Source organism: Chiloscyllium punctatum, chromosome 49 (genome assembly GCF_047496795.1).
Source record: "Chiloscyllium punctatum isolate Juve2018m chromosome 49, sChiPun1.3, whole genome shotgun sequence".
In the NCBI taxonomy this organism is placed as follows: domain Eukaryota; kingdom Metazoa; phylum Chordata; class Chondrichthyes; order Orectolobiformes; family Hemiscylliidae; genus Chiloscyllium; species Chiloscyllium punctatum.
In genome coordinates, this window is record NC_092787.1 from 21477029 (window position 1) to 21495585 (window position 18557).

General features: G+C 46.5%; 1 protein-coding gene across 9 annotated transcripts in view; it reads left to right on the top strand.

The window, feature by feature from the left end:
• The window catches only part of LOC140469360 (dynamin-1), a 246391-nt gene that overhangs the window by 56523 nt on the left and 171311 nt on the right, over window positions 1–18557 (top strand). For all 9 annotated transcript variants that reach the window (XM_072565798.1, XM_072565803.1, XM_072565799.1 and 6 more), the window contains exon 2: window positions 10387–10460. In XM_072565798.1, the coding sequence (XP_072421899.1) occupies window positions 10387–10460 (74 nt within the window). The remainder of the gene's footprint in view (window positions 1–10386; window positions 10461–18557) is intronic.

The window sequence follows — 18557 nt, forward strand, 5'->3', positions numbered from 1 at the left end:
CCTCGACTAGCACTCCCAGATCCCTTTGTGCTTTGGCTTTATTAAGTTTCTCACCATTTAGAAAGTAGTCCATGCTTTTATTCTTTTTGCCAAAGTGCAAGACCTCGCACTTGCTCACGTTAAATTCCATCAGCCATTTCCTGGACCACTCTCCCAACCTGTCTAGATCCTTCTGTAGCCTCCCCACTTCCTCAGTACTACCTGCCTGTCCACCTAACTTCGTATCATCGGCAAACTTCGCTAGAATGCCCCCGGTTCCCTCATCCAAATCATTAATATATAATGCGAACAGCTGTGGCCCCAGCACCGAACCCTGCGGGACACCGCTCGTCACCGGCTGCCATTCTGAAAAAGAACCTTTTATCCCAACTCTCTGCCTTCTGTTAGATAGCCAATCCTCAATCCATCCCAGCAGCTCACCTCGAACACCATGGGCCCTCACCTTGCTCAGCAGCCTCCCGTGTGGCACCTTATCAAAGGCCTTTTGAAAGTCCAGATAGACCACATCCACTGGGTTCCCCTGGTCTAACCTACTTGTTACCTCTTCAAAAAATTCCAACAGGATGACTTCATTTGATGACTTCAATGAAAGCGCTGTTTGAAGAAATGCAACTGAAATCAGTGCTGTTGGGACATGTGAAAGGAGACATGAGACAGAATTGGTATTTTGTCCCCAGTCTTTCCCCCGTGGCAGAGCTACATTAGCAGGAAAGGAACTCGAATGAAGAGGTAGAGCATAGTACTGGGGACAGAACGCCACAAGCGGTGTTGCTGTAGAGGTTCCACTGAGCAGCAACACGAGCCAGACCTGCCGAGATTTTTGGAGGCACATTGTGAACCCTGCACTAGTGTCACTTATGAACAGAATGTGCTCAGTATCAGGGTTTGAGAGGGTCTCCATCAATCAGTCTGCAACTGCGTTGATGTATCCAGCTGAATGCTGAGGGTTTGGATGAATCTTGGGGTAGAACTCTTCACTCTCACAGGAACCGATTTATTTGTGTCACTATCCACCAATTTAAAAGATTTACTGCCACTGAGCCACTGTAATGTTCGTATGCTGTCTACTGCTCACGTCCTTCCAGAGATAATGGTCATGGATTTGCTGCAGTACGTGTTGTAGCTGGGACACACTGCTACTACTGAGTGTCGCTGGTGGAGATAGTGATGGTTGGCCAGAGATAGGGATGCTGCCCTTATACCACAAGCACCTCCTATAACAACACCCTTGACACGTGGACTAGGAAGCCAGAATCTGGTGACATGGGCTCCACCCCCGGCTGGAGAATTTATGTTGTGTGAGTAAACCTGGCTTTGTAAGGTAGCCTCCCAAATGGTGAACATTAAACTATCACATTGTTCTGAAAACCCGTCAGCCCTTTGGGGAAGGAAATCTGCTGTCCTGACATGGTCTGGCCTGTATGTGACTCCAGAAGCACATCAATGTGATTGACTCTTAATTGCCCTCTGAAATGGCCAAGTAAGTCAGTCACGTGTGTGAAAGTGCAGGGAAACTGACTAAGTTTCATCGTGTGGGTGAACCGGTGAACTGTGGTTCAGGAATGGTGCTCCCTACTGCCTCCTTGAGGTGAAATTAAAATGCTGGCCCAGTCAGTGATACCCGTAGCCATGAATGAATACCACGTGACATCCATTGGCTGTTAATGACAGGAAGTGATGCAACTTGACTCAAAGTATTGGGGGATACCATTAGGCAGGAGAATATGAACCAGGGAGCATATGGTGGTGGTACTTTCTGTGAAAGCTATTGGGTGGATTGGTTCTCTCTACCACCCCTACCTCCAGCTATGGTATCTGCACTTCCTGGTGCAGACAGATCTCTGTCTTCCGAGGTTGGGGGTGTGCATCTGTTCCCAGCAGCAGAGTTTGGAGTCCCTTACAGAGAAGGATGGCCCTCCGTCCAGAAGGTGGGGGCAGACAGAGGGCAGGAAGGAAGTGTCTCCAAGTTGACTGCTAGGGTAGGGTTGATGTGGGTAATAGAGATGTACTGGAGGGAAGGGCTCTACACATTCCAGGCTGGGGCAGATCAGAGGAGATTAAAGGCAGGTCTTGGATCAGGACTCTTGAGGTCAGTGTCAATGGTGCTTGAATTTCAGGGGTTAAATTACAAGACAGAAATACACAAATTAACCAAATTTTGAAGGTTAAGGGATGGTCTAATCAAAGTCTTCAAGATATTAGCAGGAAAAGACAGGGTAGATAAGGATGAGCTATTTCTGCTGGTTGGGGATTCTGCAACTAGGGGACATAGTCTGAGAATTATGGCCAGAGTATTCAGGAGAGATGTTAGGAATGCTTCGACACACAAAGGCTGCGAGAGGTTTAGAATCCTCTCCCACGAGCAGATGGTTACTGGGCCAGTTGTTAATTTTAAATCTGAGATAGATACACTTTTGTTACGCAAAGCATAAAAAGGGATCTGGACCAAAGGCAGGTATGTGAAGTTAGCCCATAGATCAGCCAAGGAGAAAGTGAGGACTGCAGATACTGGAGAGTCAGAGTCAAAAAGTGTGGAGCTGGAAAAGCACAGCAGGTCAGGCAACAGCCGAGGAACAGGAGAGCCAGGACTTATGCTCGAAACATTGATTCTCCTGCTCCTTGGATGCTGCCTGACCTGCTGTGCTTTTCCAGCATCACACTCCTAGATCAGCCATGATCTGATCGTATGGTGGAGCAGGCTCGAGGGACTGATTAGCCTTCCCCTGTTCTTTTTGTTCCTTGTTTGATCTTATAATGCCAGCGCTGCCAATGCATTATAGGTAAATGTTGCTGCTACCAATTTTTCCTACTTATAGTGGTCAAACTCTACACCAAGTGGGGAAGCAAACCCACATGATGTATTTAGCCGATGATAGATGTCTTCCTGATTTTGCAGTAAATATGTTTGTTACATATCATAGAGCAGTTAGTTACACTGCACCTCAGACAGATAATTGTCCCTGGTGAGACATCAGACTTTATTTAAGAGTAAGTTCTCATTACTATTATAACTACATGTAGTTAACACTAACAGCTATCCCTAAAGATCTAATTAGGACCCATGGTTAGTTCCTCCCAGGAACATTCCTTCAAATTCTGAAACCCAGAAGGCAAGGCCCGATACTGGCAAATGACACACAATGATCCAACTTGTACACATTAAAGTGGACTCCCAGTACAACCAGTGCATTCCATTTCAGGTATTCCAAATGTATCCCTGTGTAGATGGAGCGCATCTCTGAATGCCAGTTTAACCCTTTCTGAGTGCTACCTTGTACAACTGCCCACAGCTGCGTTCTGTATGGGGAACAGTTATTCATTTCCGCTCAGGTTGGCTGGTTGGGGTGTGCTGAGTGATGGATTTGGCGCAATATTCCCAGCCTTGGCATTCCTCGCTCCGACACAGACCTGCCCAGAGCAACCAGGCAGGCAGAGAAAGGTATCTTTAGATTTGGCAGTTTTGACCTGATGTTAGCCCCCCTTTACTTCCCCTCCCCTCCCCTCCCCTCCCCTCCCCTCCCCTCCCCTCCCCTCCCCGTACACCTCGGTCATTTCCCAAGTCCTAGGTCTTGCCTACACTCAAAAGCTGCCAGTTGGCTGTCAAAAGGGTTTGTATTGCTTCCCTTCTGCTGGTTCACTTTTACCTGGAGGTGAGTTTGTTTGTGTGTTTGTCTGTGTATGTGTATGTGTGTGCATGTGTGTATGCCTGTGTGTACGTGTGTCTGTGTGCATTCACGTGTGTCTGTGTGCACTTATGTGAATCTGTGTGTGTGTGCGCACGTGTATTGTGTGTATCTGTCTGTGTGCGTGCGCGTGCATATGATTGTGTGTCTGTGTGTGTACGTGCATATTTGTGTGTGTGTGTGCATGTTTGTGTGTGTGTGTGTGTGTGTGTATATATCTCTCTCTCTCTCTTTTTTTTGTGTGTGTGTATGATCTTTCCAAATCACTCCGCCCCACTTTTGTTCCACGCAGGAAGTACACAGATGGTACCCACACAGGCTGTTGGCACTGCCAGCTGTCACTAGACTTGGCGATGCCTGTGAATGCGGGTTGGGCAAATGCCAACCTCTTCAGGTTCAGTTTGTATCAGGGGCGTTGTCCCTGCAGCACAGCGACTTGCATTTCTGTAGCACCCTTTCCAAATTTATTTTAATTGGATGAAATTCCATACCAACCCAAAAGGGGGGTATTAACTAACAGCTTTGCCAAAGGCTTAGCCACTTGAATGCACGGTGGCAGTATTATTGCCTGGTTAGCTGGATTAGTCACCCAGAAACCAGCTGGTGAGTTTACATTTCTATAATAAATCTGGATTTATAAGGTCACGTCAGCATTGACAATCAGGAAACAACTTGATTGTTGTAAAACCCCGTCTAACTCTCACATATCCGTTAAGGATGAAAATCTCTTGTCTTTGCCCGATTTTGCCAACTCATGATTCCAGCAACTGAAACATCTAAAAATAAGAGTAGGCCATTTGGCCCTTTGAGCCTGTGCCACCATTCAAAATGAAACTGGCTGATCATCCAACCCAGTCCACTGTTCCCATTTCCTCCCCATACAGCACATGGACTGCAGCGGTTCATGAAGGCAGCTCACCACCACCTTCTCAAGGGGCAACTAGGGACGGGCAATAAACGCTGGGCACAGGCAGAGGCACCCGTGTCCCATGAGTGAATAGAAATAAAAATACCCTTGATTCCTTTAGTTTTGTTCGACGCAATCTAAACCTCAAGAAGCTGGTGCTGTTTTCCCTGGAATGTTGGAGGGTGACTTTACAGAGGTTTATAAAATCATCAGGGACATGGATAGGGTAAATGGACAAGATCTTTTCCCTGGGGTCGGGGAGTCCAGAACTAGAGGGCATAGGTTTAAGGTGAGAGGGGAAGGATATAAAGGAACCAAAGGGGCAACTTTTTCACACAGAGGGTGGTGTGGGTATGGAATGCGCTGCCAGAGGAAGTGGTGGAGGCTGGTACAGAGACAACATGGGTATATGAATAGGAAGGGTTTAGAGGGATAGGGGCCAAGTGATGGCAAATAGCACTGGATTAATTTCGGATATCTGGTCAGCATGGACAAGTTGGACCAAAGAGTCTATTTCCACGCTGGACATCTCTATGGCTCTATCGGTTTATTTTAATCAAATATCAGTCATGGAAACCAGGAGCTTGAATAGGTCATTCAGCCCAGGGATCCTATTTCAGAGTTCAGTATGATCACCGCTGATCCTCTGTCTCAGTCAGATTCTTTTGAGGTCTTTATTTTTTCTTTACAGAATTGAAAACCCCTAGCTCTCAAAGTTTATCTTGATGACCGAGTGCCTTAAGTCATGTCTAAATGCCTTTTCTTCAAGACATATTCAGGATGACCTGATCATCAAGTGAAGTGACCAACAGTTGAAACTGAATGCTGGATAACATCTATCCAAGACCTGACACAATGAAAGAATAGTATTTCTTGATTTTTATAATCCATTGACCATGCAATGTGTATAAATAACCAATTTGTTTTCACAGTAATCCCATGACAATGATTACTGACCTTCTTGTGTAGTCTACCATCCACCTCCTCGGATCGATCAGCAGTTGAGACACATGTTCAGACAGTTGTGCACATTATTAGAAACTTACTCATGGGTGAAATCAAAAGACTGTTCACAGCATATTCAAACTCAGTGAAAATGAGGAGAGATGTGAAGATGGGGTGTTGGTTCATTACCATTCACTCTTAGCAAGCAAAGTTAAAATGATCCACAGCCTCACTCCACATCTCTCTTCCGTTTGTAATGGCAAGGGGCGAAGACCATTCAGTCTATCGACTCCATGCTAGCTTTCTGCACAGCAGAAATCCAGTTAGCCCCACTCCCTATTCCCATCATCCTTCAGGTGCCATAGCAATTTCCTTTTGAAATAAAAAAAAGTGTGAAATAAAACTGCCGGAAAACCTGGTTCTGAAGAAGACTCCTATCAGACTCATGATAATATCTCTATTTCTCTCTCTCTCTCTACACAGATGCTGCTGGACCTGCTGAGTTTCTCCAGCATTTTGGGTTCATATCCCTTTTGAAATGGCTCATTATTTCCACTTCCTGCTTCCTCATAGGCAGCAGGTTCCAAGTTGGAGAGCTATTGTCTGAGGTTGGAAAGAGTTAATACTTGGGGTGATGCTGAGCTCCACTCAGCCTCCAGCTGGAGAATCTATCACAGACTGATGTGGTCTCTGGTTGGAGGCAAAGTCATCTTTCCTATCTTCTTGTTGTTGTTAATGTTCCCGTGAGTTAATCCAGCCCACCTCTACGCACTCATATGTAATAAACCTCCGCTCAGACTAGTTTGTGATCATCTGCCACTGTCACTGATTGGTGCCAGGTATCACATCATGTTGTGTAACAATGACGAAGGGCACTTGTGGTAGTGTCCCAACCTCTGGGCAATGGAGGCCTGGATTCAAGTCTTACCTGCTCCAGAGGCATGGGATTACATTCTCCCTGAAAAGAATGATTCGGAAAATATCTATTTCTAAACAGAGACCTGGCATTGAACCCCCATAACATTTAGTAATGGGCTGCCTTTCCTTGGGCCATTTATAAATTTGAGGGTTTTTGTGGTAATAGCCCATTTGCTCCAGAGATACATCATACATCTCTAACCGAGTTGATCATTGAATATCTGTAACAGTTATGAAATGTTGTCTTTTTAAAACAAAGTTAAAAATCACACAACACCAGGTTATAGTCCGACAGGTTTATTTGGAAGCACTAGCTTTCAGAGCACTGCCCCTTCATCAGGTAGCAGTGGAGCAGGACCATAAGACGCTCCTGAGCTGAGATGTCACCTTTTTGTTATAAAACCTGGGTGGCACAGTGGTTAGCACTGCTGCCTCACAGCGCCAGAGCCCTGGGTTCAATTCCCGCCTTAGGCGACTGTCTGTGTGGAGTTTGCACATTCTCCCCGCGTCTGCGTGGGTTTGCTCCAGTTTCCTCCCACAGTCCAAAAACATGCAGGTTAGGTGAATTGGCCATGCTAAATTGCCCTAGTGTTAGGTGAAGGGGTAAATGGAGGGGAATGGGTCTGGGAGGGTGGTGGGTCGGTGTGGACTTGTTGAGCCAAAGGGCCTGTTCCCACACTGTAAGTAGTCATCATCTAATCTTATCTCGAGAATGTGACTTAAAAGAGGTTCTGGGATTTACATATTAATGAACTGAAACCTTTTTTTAGATTAGATTACTTACAGTGTGGAAACAGGCCCTTCGGCCCAACATGTCCACACCGCCCCGCCGAAGCGCAACCCACCCATACCCCTACATCTACCCCTTACCTAACACTACAGGCAATTTAGCATGGCCAATCCACCTGACCTGCACATCTTTGGAGTGTGGGAGGAAACCGGAGCACCCGGAGGAAACCCACGCAGACACGGGGAGAATGTGCAAACTCCACACAGAGAGTCGCCTGAGGCAGGAATTGAACCCGGGTCTCTGGCGCTGTGAGGCAGCAGTGCTAACCACTGTGCCACCGTGCCACCCACAACCTGCAACCTGCAACCCACTCTAAAAGATGAATGACTTAACAGCAATCCAGGTTTGTTCAATATATCATTTCAGGTTGCATGACACTGTAATCTTTTGCAATAAATTATGATCCTGCTCCACAACCACCTGATAAAGGAGCAGCACTCCGAAAGCTAGTGCTTCCAAATAAACTGTTGGACTATAACCTGGTGTTGTGTGATTTTTAACTTTGTCCACCCCAGTCCAATACCAGCTCGTCAACATCGTTTTTTAAACAAAGCTCTTCCTCCCATTCCCCCTGCCAAACCCATGCACCTTGTTTGGATTTGTCAATCTCTGCTCTCAGGACCTCTGGTTCTTTACCAGGAAGTAATGGGAACTGCTTTATAAGAGAGATGGTGGCAGAGATGTAGTCTTTCTCTTCCTTCTGTGGTTTATCATGGTATCTGCTGCAAGGGAATAAAAATGTACCATTGGTGTGTGGACACACAGATTAGGAGCAGAAGTAGTCCCTGCTCTGATATTCAATACGATCACAGCTGAGCTGTTTGTGCTTTATTGCTGATTCTATTGCCTTACAAGAAGGTATCCACCTCCACTTTATAAATATTCACTGCTCCTTCTCTGCTTTCTTTGAGGAGTTTTGCATACTGCACCGTGGCTCAGTGGTTAGCACTGCTGCCTCACTGTGCCAGGGACCTGGATTCAATCCCAGCCTCGGGGCAACTGTCTGTGTGGGCTTTGCTCGTTCTCCCCGTGTTTGCGTGGGTTTCCCCCGGGTGCTTTGGTTTCCTCCTACAATCCAAAGATGTGCAGGTTAGGGTGAATTGGCCGTGCTAAGTTGCCCATAGTGTTCAGGGATTTGTGGGTTAGGGTAGGAAAATGGGTCTGGGTGGGATAGTCTTCAGAATGTTGGTGTGGACTCGGTGGGTCAAATGGGCAAATGTGAGGACTGCAGATGCTGGAAACCAGAGTTCAGATCAGAGTGGTGCTGGAAAAGCACAGCAGGTCAGGCAGCATCCGAGGAGCAGGAAAATCGATGTTTCGGGCAAAAGCCCTTCATCAGAAATGGAGGCAGGGGGTCTCCAAGGTAGAGAGATAAATGGGGGGGGGGGTGCCAGGGCTGGGGCCAGGGCTGGGGCTGGGGAGAAGATAGCAAAGATCCATTGGAACTGGGGTGAGGTGGGGGGAGGGGAAATGAGGAAACTGGTGAAGTTCACATTGATGCCCCGTTGTTGAAGTGTTCCGAGGCAGAAGATGAGACGTCCTTCCTCCAGGCATTGGATGGTGAGGGAGCGACGGTGGAGGCAGGTCTGTATTAGTACATGATTGAAGAGCTTCAGGGCAGAGGAGATGACCTGTGGGTTGCAGTGAGAGAGAGACTCACTGAGATTCTTCCAACCTTCCAGCTCAGCACCACCCTCATGACCTGTCCTACCTGCCAATCTCCCTTCCCACCTATCCGATCCACCCTCCTCTCTGACCTATCACCTCCATCCCCACCCCCATTCACCCATTTTACTCTTTGCTACCTTGTTGGGCCTGTTTCCATACTGTGATACCTCTGACCTGAGAAAAAAATATTCTCCATATTTCTGTTCCCTAATTGGGTGGCACCTAGTTTTGATTTTGGGTCTGTAGGTGCTGTTTTAGGATGAGAGGTTGACTAAATTGGGCCTATGCTCATTGGAATATAGAAGAACGAGAGCGGTTTAATAGACTGGACAGAGTAGATGTGGAGAGGTGGTTTCGCCTTGTGGGAGAGTCTGGGACCAGAGGGCATCATCTCAGAATAATGGGTCACTCTTTTAAGACCAAGATGAGAAGGAATTTCTTCTCTCGAGGTAGTGAGTCTGTGGAATTCTTCATCACAGAGGCCTGTGAGACTGGGTCTTTAAGACTGGGCCAGACAGATTTTTAATCAGTAAGGGGATCGAGAGTCAAGGGGAAAAGGCAGGAAAATGGAGGGTGACGATTGTCAGATCATCCATTGAACAGCGAAGCAACTCGAAGGGCTGAATGGCCTACTTCTGCTACTTTACCTTATGATTTCATGGTGTTAAAACAGTGCCCCCTAGTTCTGGGCTGACCCATAGGAGGAAAAATCCTTTCCACATGCAATGTGTCTGGCCCACTCAGCATAGAGCCATAGAGATGTACAGCATGGAAATAGACCCTTCGGTCCGATTCATCCATGCTGACCAGATATCCCAACCCAATCTAGTCCCACCTGCCAGCACCCGGCCCATATCCCTCCAAACCCTTTTTATTCATATACCCAACCAGATGCTTCTTAAATGTTGCAGTTGTACCAGCCTCCACCCCTTCCTCTGGCAGCTCATTCCACACATGTACCACCCTCTGGGTGAAAAAGTTGCCCCTTAGGTCTCTTTTATATCTTTCCCCTCTCACCCTAAACCTATGCCCTCTAGTTCTGAACTTCCCCCACGCCAAGGAAGAGACCCTACCCATGCTCCTCCTGATTTTATAAACCTCTGTAAGGTTACCCTTCAGGGAAAATAGCCCCAGCCTGTTCAGCCTCTCCCAATAGTTCAAATTCTCCAACTCTGGCAACATCTTTGTAAATCTTTTCTGAACCCTTTCACGTTACAACATCCTTCGTCTTTTGAACTTCAACTCTGTCACTGCTGAAAGAGTTCCAATCCTCACAAAACATGCTCAAAGCTTGTGTGGAGTTTTAAAAAAAAACATCTCAAGTGTTTTGAAGTCCTCAAACCTTTGATTGCTGACGAAAGGTCACAGGAAGTTCTGAGATGCAGTTCTGCGTTTTGTTTTCAAATCTACTTTTCTACCTAGCTGTGACTCCCTTTGTGAACCGATGCTGAAATGTCTCCACTTTTCATTTCCAGAGATTTCCTTCCTCGTGGATCTGGGATTGTGACCCGACGACCCCTTGTTCTTCAGCTGATTAACTCTCCCACAGGTATGTCATGGCCAGGTGAATGGTATCGCCATAATGGGCTCCTTTCTCCCCTCTTCGTCTACCATGCCGTGTAGTTTTGACACTGCCTCTAACATGGGCACCCTGTACCAGGTTTCCACTGCTCTCATTCCTTTTGTCTCTGTGCACAGTGGCTCTTGTTACCCGGACAACCCCGAGATGGTGTAAGATCCGTGGGAGGTGATTGGTCCAATGCTATGCCCCACCATTTTCTGGGGCACCATACTCTTCATGCTTACTGAAGTACTCTGTCCTTTGTGATACTTCCTAGGGTCAGGGTGGGCTCATTTGAGCAATGATGAACCCGTGTAGGGTTCATGGTTTGGCCCAAAGAGCTTAGACAGTGCAGAAGTGGGTACTGCAGATGCTGGAGATTAGAGTCTAGATTAGAGTGATGCTGGAGTCAGGCAGCATCCGAGGAGCAGGAGAGTCGACATTTTGGGCCAAGGTCCTTCATCAGGACTGCCCATCCTGATGAAGGGCTTTTGCCCGAAATGTTGATTTGTCCTGCTCCTTGGATGCTGCCTGACCTGCTGTGCTTTTCCAGCATCACTCTAATCTTGACTCAGAGAGCTTAGAGGCTGCTTTGTTCAGAATCTTTAACCCCACTGAAGAAGCTATAAAGTATATAAATAATAACATGTTAAATATGACATTGAGATTTGAAGGTAATATATGTGGGGAGCTAATGGCCTAGTGAAATTATTGCTAGAGCCACAGAGCACAGGGATAATATGGGGACCTGGGTTCAAATCCTGCCTTGGCAGGTGGTAGAATTTGGTTTCAATTAAAGATCTGGAATTAAGAGTCTGATGATAACCATGAAACTGTTGCCAGGAACCATTGGGTTCACTCATACCCTTTGGGGAAGGAACCTGGCATGACCTATGTTTGACCCCAGATCCACAGCAATGTGGTCAACTCTTAAATCCCCTCAGGGCATTAAATGTTGGCCTAGCCAGTGATGCCCACATGCTGTAAATGAGTAAACCATCGCAAACAAGTTCCTGTGATAACAGTTCATCGTGGCTTACCAACCAATTGGTTGAGGGATGTTATTCCACACCTCTGGAGCAGGTGGGACTTGAACTCAGCTCTCCTGACCCAGCGACAGTGACACTACCTGTAAGCCACAAGAATCTCTATCTGTGCTTGTCCATTTAGATTGTGCCCATGGACCAGCCTTTCACTCTCCCAGGTCAAAGAGCTCACTGTTGAGCACTGAGGTAGGGACGGACTCTAACACATCCGCATGGCACTGTTCCATAGACATAAGCTAAGACATAGGAGCAGAAATTAGGCCATTCAGCCCACTAAGTCTGCCGCACCATTCAATCATGGCTGACAAGTTTCTCAACTCTACTCTCCTGCTTTCTGCTTGATCCTCTTGATAAACAAGAACCTATCCATCTCTGTCTAAAATACACTCAATGACCCAGGCCTCCACAGAAACCAATTCCATAGATTCCCCACTCTCTGGCAGAAGAAGTTTCTCCTTATCTCAGTTCTAAAGGGTCTTCCCTTCACTCTAAGGCTGTGCCCTCAGGTCCTAGTCTCTCCTACCACTGGGGACATCTTCCCAACGTCCAGTCTGTCCAAGCCAGTCGGTATTCTGTATGTTTCAATGAGATCCCCCCCCTCATCCTTCTACACTCCATCGAGTATAAACCCAGAGTCCTCAAACATTCCTCATATGTTAAGCCTTTCACTCCTGGGACCATTCACATGAACCTCTCCTGAACACGCTCTGGGGCCAGTACGCCCTTCCTGAGATATGGGGCCCAAAACTTGCACAATACTCTAAATGTGGTGTGACTACAGCCTTATAGAGCCTCAGATGTATATCCCTGCTTTGATGATTGTGGAGGCTGGATTCAAACCACACAACCCAAACTGAAACTGGGGGGAGCAGATTGTCACAACTCTGGGGTGGGGTGGTGGGTGCTCATAATTTGCTTGATGTGACATTTAACAAGGTGTACCAACTCTAAGGAGGTTGAAGGGAACTTCAGCTGATGCCAGAAATCCTTAAGAAGCACGACTCTGCAGAAATCCTCATAAAAAGGATATTCTTTCACTTAAAATGAAGATTTCAGCCTTTCAGGGCTGGGTAAGTGATGTGGCCATCCTCTCACAAGGGAGAGTTGACTGGTGACAAGGTGTACAAAATGATGATGACAGGTATGGACAGAGTGGGTAAGGAGCAGCAGCTCCCCTTAGTTGAAGGGTCAGCCACAAGGGGACACAGGTTCAGGGTGAGGGGCAGGTGGTTCAGGGGAGATTTGAGAAAGAAACCTTTCTCCCCAGAGGCTGGTGACAGCCTGGTATGTGCTGCCTGGGAGGGTGGTTTGAGGTGAATTGCCTCACTTCCTTTCAAAAGGACCTGGGTGAGCACTTGGCTCATCATAACATCATAAGGCTACAGGCCAAGTAAATGGGATTAGGCTAAAGGTGAGGTGTTTCTCATGTGTCAGTACAGGCTCAATGGGCTGAAGGGCTTCTTCTGTGCTGTATGGTTCCATGAGTTGAACCTGAGGGTCAGCAAGTCTCAGCTGAGGTTACAAAGGTAGCAGGATATGGAAGATACAGACTGTAGGGAAATAGATGGTAACATCTTGCAAAATGTCCAGATGACAGAGGAGGAAGTGCTGGATGTCTTGAAATGGGTAAAGGTGGATAAATCCCCAGGACCTGATCAGGTGTACCCTAGAACTCTGTGGGAAGCCAGAGAAGTGATTGCTGGGCCTTTTGCTGAGATATTTGTATCATTGATAGTCACAGGTGAGGTGCCGGAAGACTGGAGGTTGGCAAACGTGGTGCCACTGTTTAAGAAGGGCGGTAAAGACAAACCAGGGAACTATAGACCGATGAGCCTGACCTCGGTGGTGGGCAAGTTGTTGGAAGGAATCCTGAGGGACAGGATGTACATGTATTTGGAAAGGCAAGGACTGATTAGGGATAGTCAACATGGCTTTTTGCGTGGGAAAGCATGTCTCATAAACTTGATTGAGTTTTTTGAAGAAGTAACAAAGAAGATTGATGAGAGCAGAGCAGTAGATGTGATCTATATGGACTTCAGTAAGGCATTCGACAAGGTTCCCCATGGGAGACTGATTAGCAAGGTTAGATCTCATGGAATACAGGTAGAACTAGCCATTTGGATATAGAACTGGCTCAAAGGTAGAAGACAGAGGGTGGTGGTGGAGGGTTGTTTTTCAGACTGGAGGCCTGTGACCAGTGGAGTGCCACAAGGATCGGTGCTGGGTCCTCTACTTTTTGTCATTTATATAAATGATTTGGATGTGAGCATAAGAGGTACAGTTAGTAAGTTTGCAGATGACACCAAAATTGGAGGTGTAGTGGACAGCGAAGAGGGTTACCTCAGATTACAACAGGATCTAGACCAGATGGGCCAATGGGCTGAGAAGTGGCAGATGGAGTTTAATTCAGCTAAATGCGAAGTGCTACATTTTGGGAAAGCAAATCTTAGCAGGATTTATACACTTAATGGTAAGGTCCTAGGGAGTGTTGCTGAACAAAGAGACCTTGGAATGCAGGTTCATAGCTCCTTAAAAGTGGAATCACAGGTAGATAGTATAGCAAAGAAGTTGTTTGGTATGCTTTCCTTTATTGGTCAAGAGTATTGAGTACAGGAGTTTGGAGGTCATGTTGCGGCTGTACAGGACATTGGTTAGGACACTGTTAGAATGTTCCGTGCAATTCTGGTCTCCTTCCTATCAGAAAGATGTTGTGAAACTTGAAAGGGTTCAGAAAAGATTTACAAGGATGTTGCCAGGGTTGGAGGATCTGAGCTACAGGGAGAGGCTGAACAGGCTAGGGCTGTTTTCCCTGGAGCGTCGGAGGCTGAGGGATGATCTTATAGAGGTTTACAAAATTATGAGGTGCATGGATAGTATAAATAGACAAAATCTTTTCCCTGGGGTCGAGGAGTCCAGAACTAGAGGGCATAGGTTTAGGGTGAGAGGGGAAAGATATAAAAGAGACCTAAGAGGCAACTTTTTCACACAGAGGATGGTATGTGTATGGAAAGATCTACCAGAGGATGTGGTGGAGGCTGGTACAATTGCAACATTTAAGAGGCATTTGGATGGGTATATGAATAGGAAGGGTTTGGAGGGATATGGGCCGGGTGCTGGACTAGATTGGGTTGAGATATCTGGTCGGCATGGACGGGTTGGACCGAAGGGTCTGTTTCCATGCTGTACATCTCTATGACTCTATAACTCTATGTTTCAGGCAGTGGCAGGAATTAAACCCACACGGTCAGAATTGTAAGCCAGCTGCCCAGCTCACCTGACCTCAAGGCAAATGGCCCTGAGAGGCAGGGGGGCTACATCGGCCCCTGAGATACCGGAGCTATTGATGTAAAGACAGGGAAAGGTGGGAAACACTTGGGTTTGAAGATGAAAACGTAAGCCAGCATTTGCCAGGATCAGAGAAGGGCGCTATTTCAGCAAAAGTTTCACGTGGAGGTGATGGCCTAGTGGTGTTATTGCTGGACTATTAGTCTGGAGACCCAGGTAGTGATAAGGCAACTTGGGTTCAAATCCTGCTACAGCAGATGGTTCAATTTGAGTTGCAGTTATGAATGTAATGATGACCATGCAACAATTGTTGTGGAAAAACCCATCTAGTTTGCTAATGTCCTTCAGGGAAGGAAATCAGCCATCCTTACCTGGTCTGGCCTACCTGTAACTCCAGACCCGTAACAATTTTTTTAATCTTCATTCATTCGCAGGATGAGGGCATTGCTGGCCAGCATTTATTGCCCATCCCTAGTTGCCCAGAGGGCAGTTAAGAGACACCAGATGACTGTGGGTCTAAAGTTAAATGTAGGCCAGACCAAGTAAGGGTGGCAGTTTCCTTCTCTGAAGGGACAATAGTGAACCAGATAGGTTTTTCAATCATTGTCAATGTATTTATGGACAATGGTTGACTCTCAGTTACCCTTTGTGCAATTAAGGATGGGAAATAAATGCTGGCCCAGCCCAGTGATGCCCGAATCTTGTGAAAGAATAATAAATAAGTGCAGAGCCAGGAAAGGAGGGTTAAATAACACGGAGGGAGAGTTTCCACATGGGCTAACTGTTCCGAGCAGAAGCAGATATTCAGTGGAGCAGCCTGTACGTCAAGCGGGAGTGCAAAGCCAGCTGCCAATAAACTGAGCCTGTTGTGAGGTACAGTTAATCCAACCTTACATTAAAATTGATGCGATTTCTTAGTCATCGGCTCCATTCAGTCAAATGGAGCTGTCTCTGTTTGTGCTGTGTCTGCTGCTGTCTGTTATTGCGAGGGGTCTGGAGGGACACAGATGGGCTAAATGGCCTCATGTTGTGTGTCCTGAATGTTCTGTGGTGTCTGTGAGGAAGTTACACAAATCGACGATGTCGATTAATCAATCTAGGAATGTTTATTTTTTGTGGGGGACATTGTCAAACTGAATTTCTCCCTCCTGGTCCTCTCCAGCCTCTACTGATTATAGCCACCCTCTTGCTGTGATTTCTTTTACCCCAGAGATGGTATATCGAGGATTGCCTCTTTTGAGTGGAACAGAGTGTTGTGAGCCAAAGGAAAGGGTGGGAAAATGGGTCTGTATTTTGATTGGGTGTATACTTTTTAGATCTATGGAATTCTGTGTTTCTTGCATCCATTGCTTAAGCCAAAAATTGCATCTTTCCTGAAAGAGCCACACAGTCAACACACAGGAATGTTTTTCTTTCTAAAATAAAATGAGCAGCACAATTAAAGTTTTTCTGTGAGTGGATGCGAGTCCAGTCTTATTATAAAAAGACCCTTTTTTTTTCCTGTTAGTTTTGGCATGGATGGAGTCCATTAAACTTCCATTCATGCATTGGCAGCCATATTGGAAAAGTGCAGGATGAACTCCCCCTACTGGGCCCAACTGGGGGTGCACCACAATCTTCGTATCACCAACAGAGTGAATGTCAGTGTTGCTAAAATGCTGCTTCTCTCTCTAAAGTCGAATTGCTTCCTCAGTGCTGAACGCTTGATTAGTTTGGTGCGCTCTTTGTGGTCTTAATCCACGCGTACGAAATTATTACTGATGCTGAGGAGCAGGGTTTACTCTGTGCCATTCGGAAAGCTGTGACAGAGCTGCTGACAGTGCAGAAACACTAGCCATTGAGACACGCACACACACACACACACAGACACATACACGCACACACAAACAACAGAGGAGCCTTTTCCAGGGTGCAGACACTACCCTTTTGTGCTTCATGGTGCAGAAGAGAACGGAGCTCTCAATCTCCCAGTACAGCTGTGCTGTGGGCCTTTTGACATGGGGGTCTCTCGAGGACTTCTTCCTGAACACACTCTGCCATTTTATTCTGACGATTGAACCCTATGCATTGGGGAGCGTGCTGTCTGTGCAGTGATGACCTCTTTGTATGTATTGATTTGAGATAACTGAGACGATACTCAGTCCTGAAAAAAGCAGTGATTTTCTTCCCCTGAGAGAATGGGTATAAACGCTGGATATGATTCAAATTCCAAATCAAGATTGGGTCTCCAAGCTTCCACACGGCTGCCCTTAATTCACCCCTAACCAGCAACAGCTCCACAGCACTGGAGGCTGCTGGGTAGGTAATTCCTCTGGCTGTGGAAGAGAAAAATTCCAGACCTGATCCCTCCTTCAATAGCTAACCTGGGCTCACATCCTGCCTTATTTCGAGGAGAAACATTGCTCATCTTATTACAAAAAGACTTGAATTTACATAGCACCTTTTTTTCACAAATGCAGCATGTCCCAAAATGCTTCACCACTGATAAAATCGTCGAGCTGTTTTAAAATTCACTCACAGGATGAGGGTGTCACTGGCTGGGCCAGCATTTTTTGCCTATCCCTAATTGCCCAGAGGGCAGTTAAGCGTCACCCACATTGCTGTGGGTCTGGAGTCACACGTAGGTCAGACCGGGTAAGGACAGCAGTTTCCTTCCCGAAAGGACATTGGTGAACCAGACAGGTTTATTCTGACGTTTGAGAATGGATTTATCAGCATCGTTAGACTCGTAATTCCATTTTTAAAATTGAATTGAAATTTCACCATCTGCCATGGCAGGATTTGAACCCGGGTCACCAGGGCATTACCTAGGTCTCCTGAATTAAAAGTCCCACGCCTCCCTGTCGAGTGAATATTTCCACTGAGGGAAGAATGTCGATGTAAAGGTGACTATTTAAAAATCAGGCCTCACCCATTTTGAAATAACTCCACAAAGGCTGGTATCCCATCACTAAGTCACACTTTATTTACACACAGAGTCATAGAGGTCTACAGCATGGAAACAGGCCCTTCAGCCCAACTTGTCAATGCTGCCCAATTTTCACAATTAATCTAGTCCCATTTGTCTGCGTTTGGTCCACATCCCTCCTTACCTGTCCCATCCATGTACCTGTCCAAATGTTTCTTCAATGACAAAATTGTACTTGCCTCCACCACTACCCCTGGCCACCAACCCCAGTATTTGCGTGAAAATATTGCCGCTCTGGACCCTTTTGTATCTCTTCCCTCTTACCTTAAATCTGTGCCCTCTAGTTTTAGACTCCCCGACCCTGGGGAAACAGTGTTGGCTATCTACGTTATCTATGCCTCTCATGGTTTTCTAAACCTATATAAGGTCACCCCTCTTTCCCCAAGCTCCAGGGGAAAGAATCCCAGCCTATCCAGCCTCTCTTCATAACTCAAAACATCCAGTTCAGGTATCAGCTTAGTAAATCCTTCATGTACTCTTTCTACTTTAATAATATCCTTTCTATTATTGCACACAGTACTCCAAATGTACCTTACCAATGTCCTGTACAGCTGCAACATGACATCCCAACTTCTATACTCAGTGTTCTAACCACTGAAGGCAAGCATACCAAATGCCTTCTGCATTATCCTAGGCGAATGTGAGGACTGCAAATGCTGGAGATTAGAGTCGAGAGTGTAGTGCTGGAAAAGCACAGCCGGCCAGACAGCATCCGAGGAGCAGGAAAATCGACGTTTTGGGCACTATCCTGTCTACTTGTGACTCCACTTTCAAGGAGCTATGAAC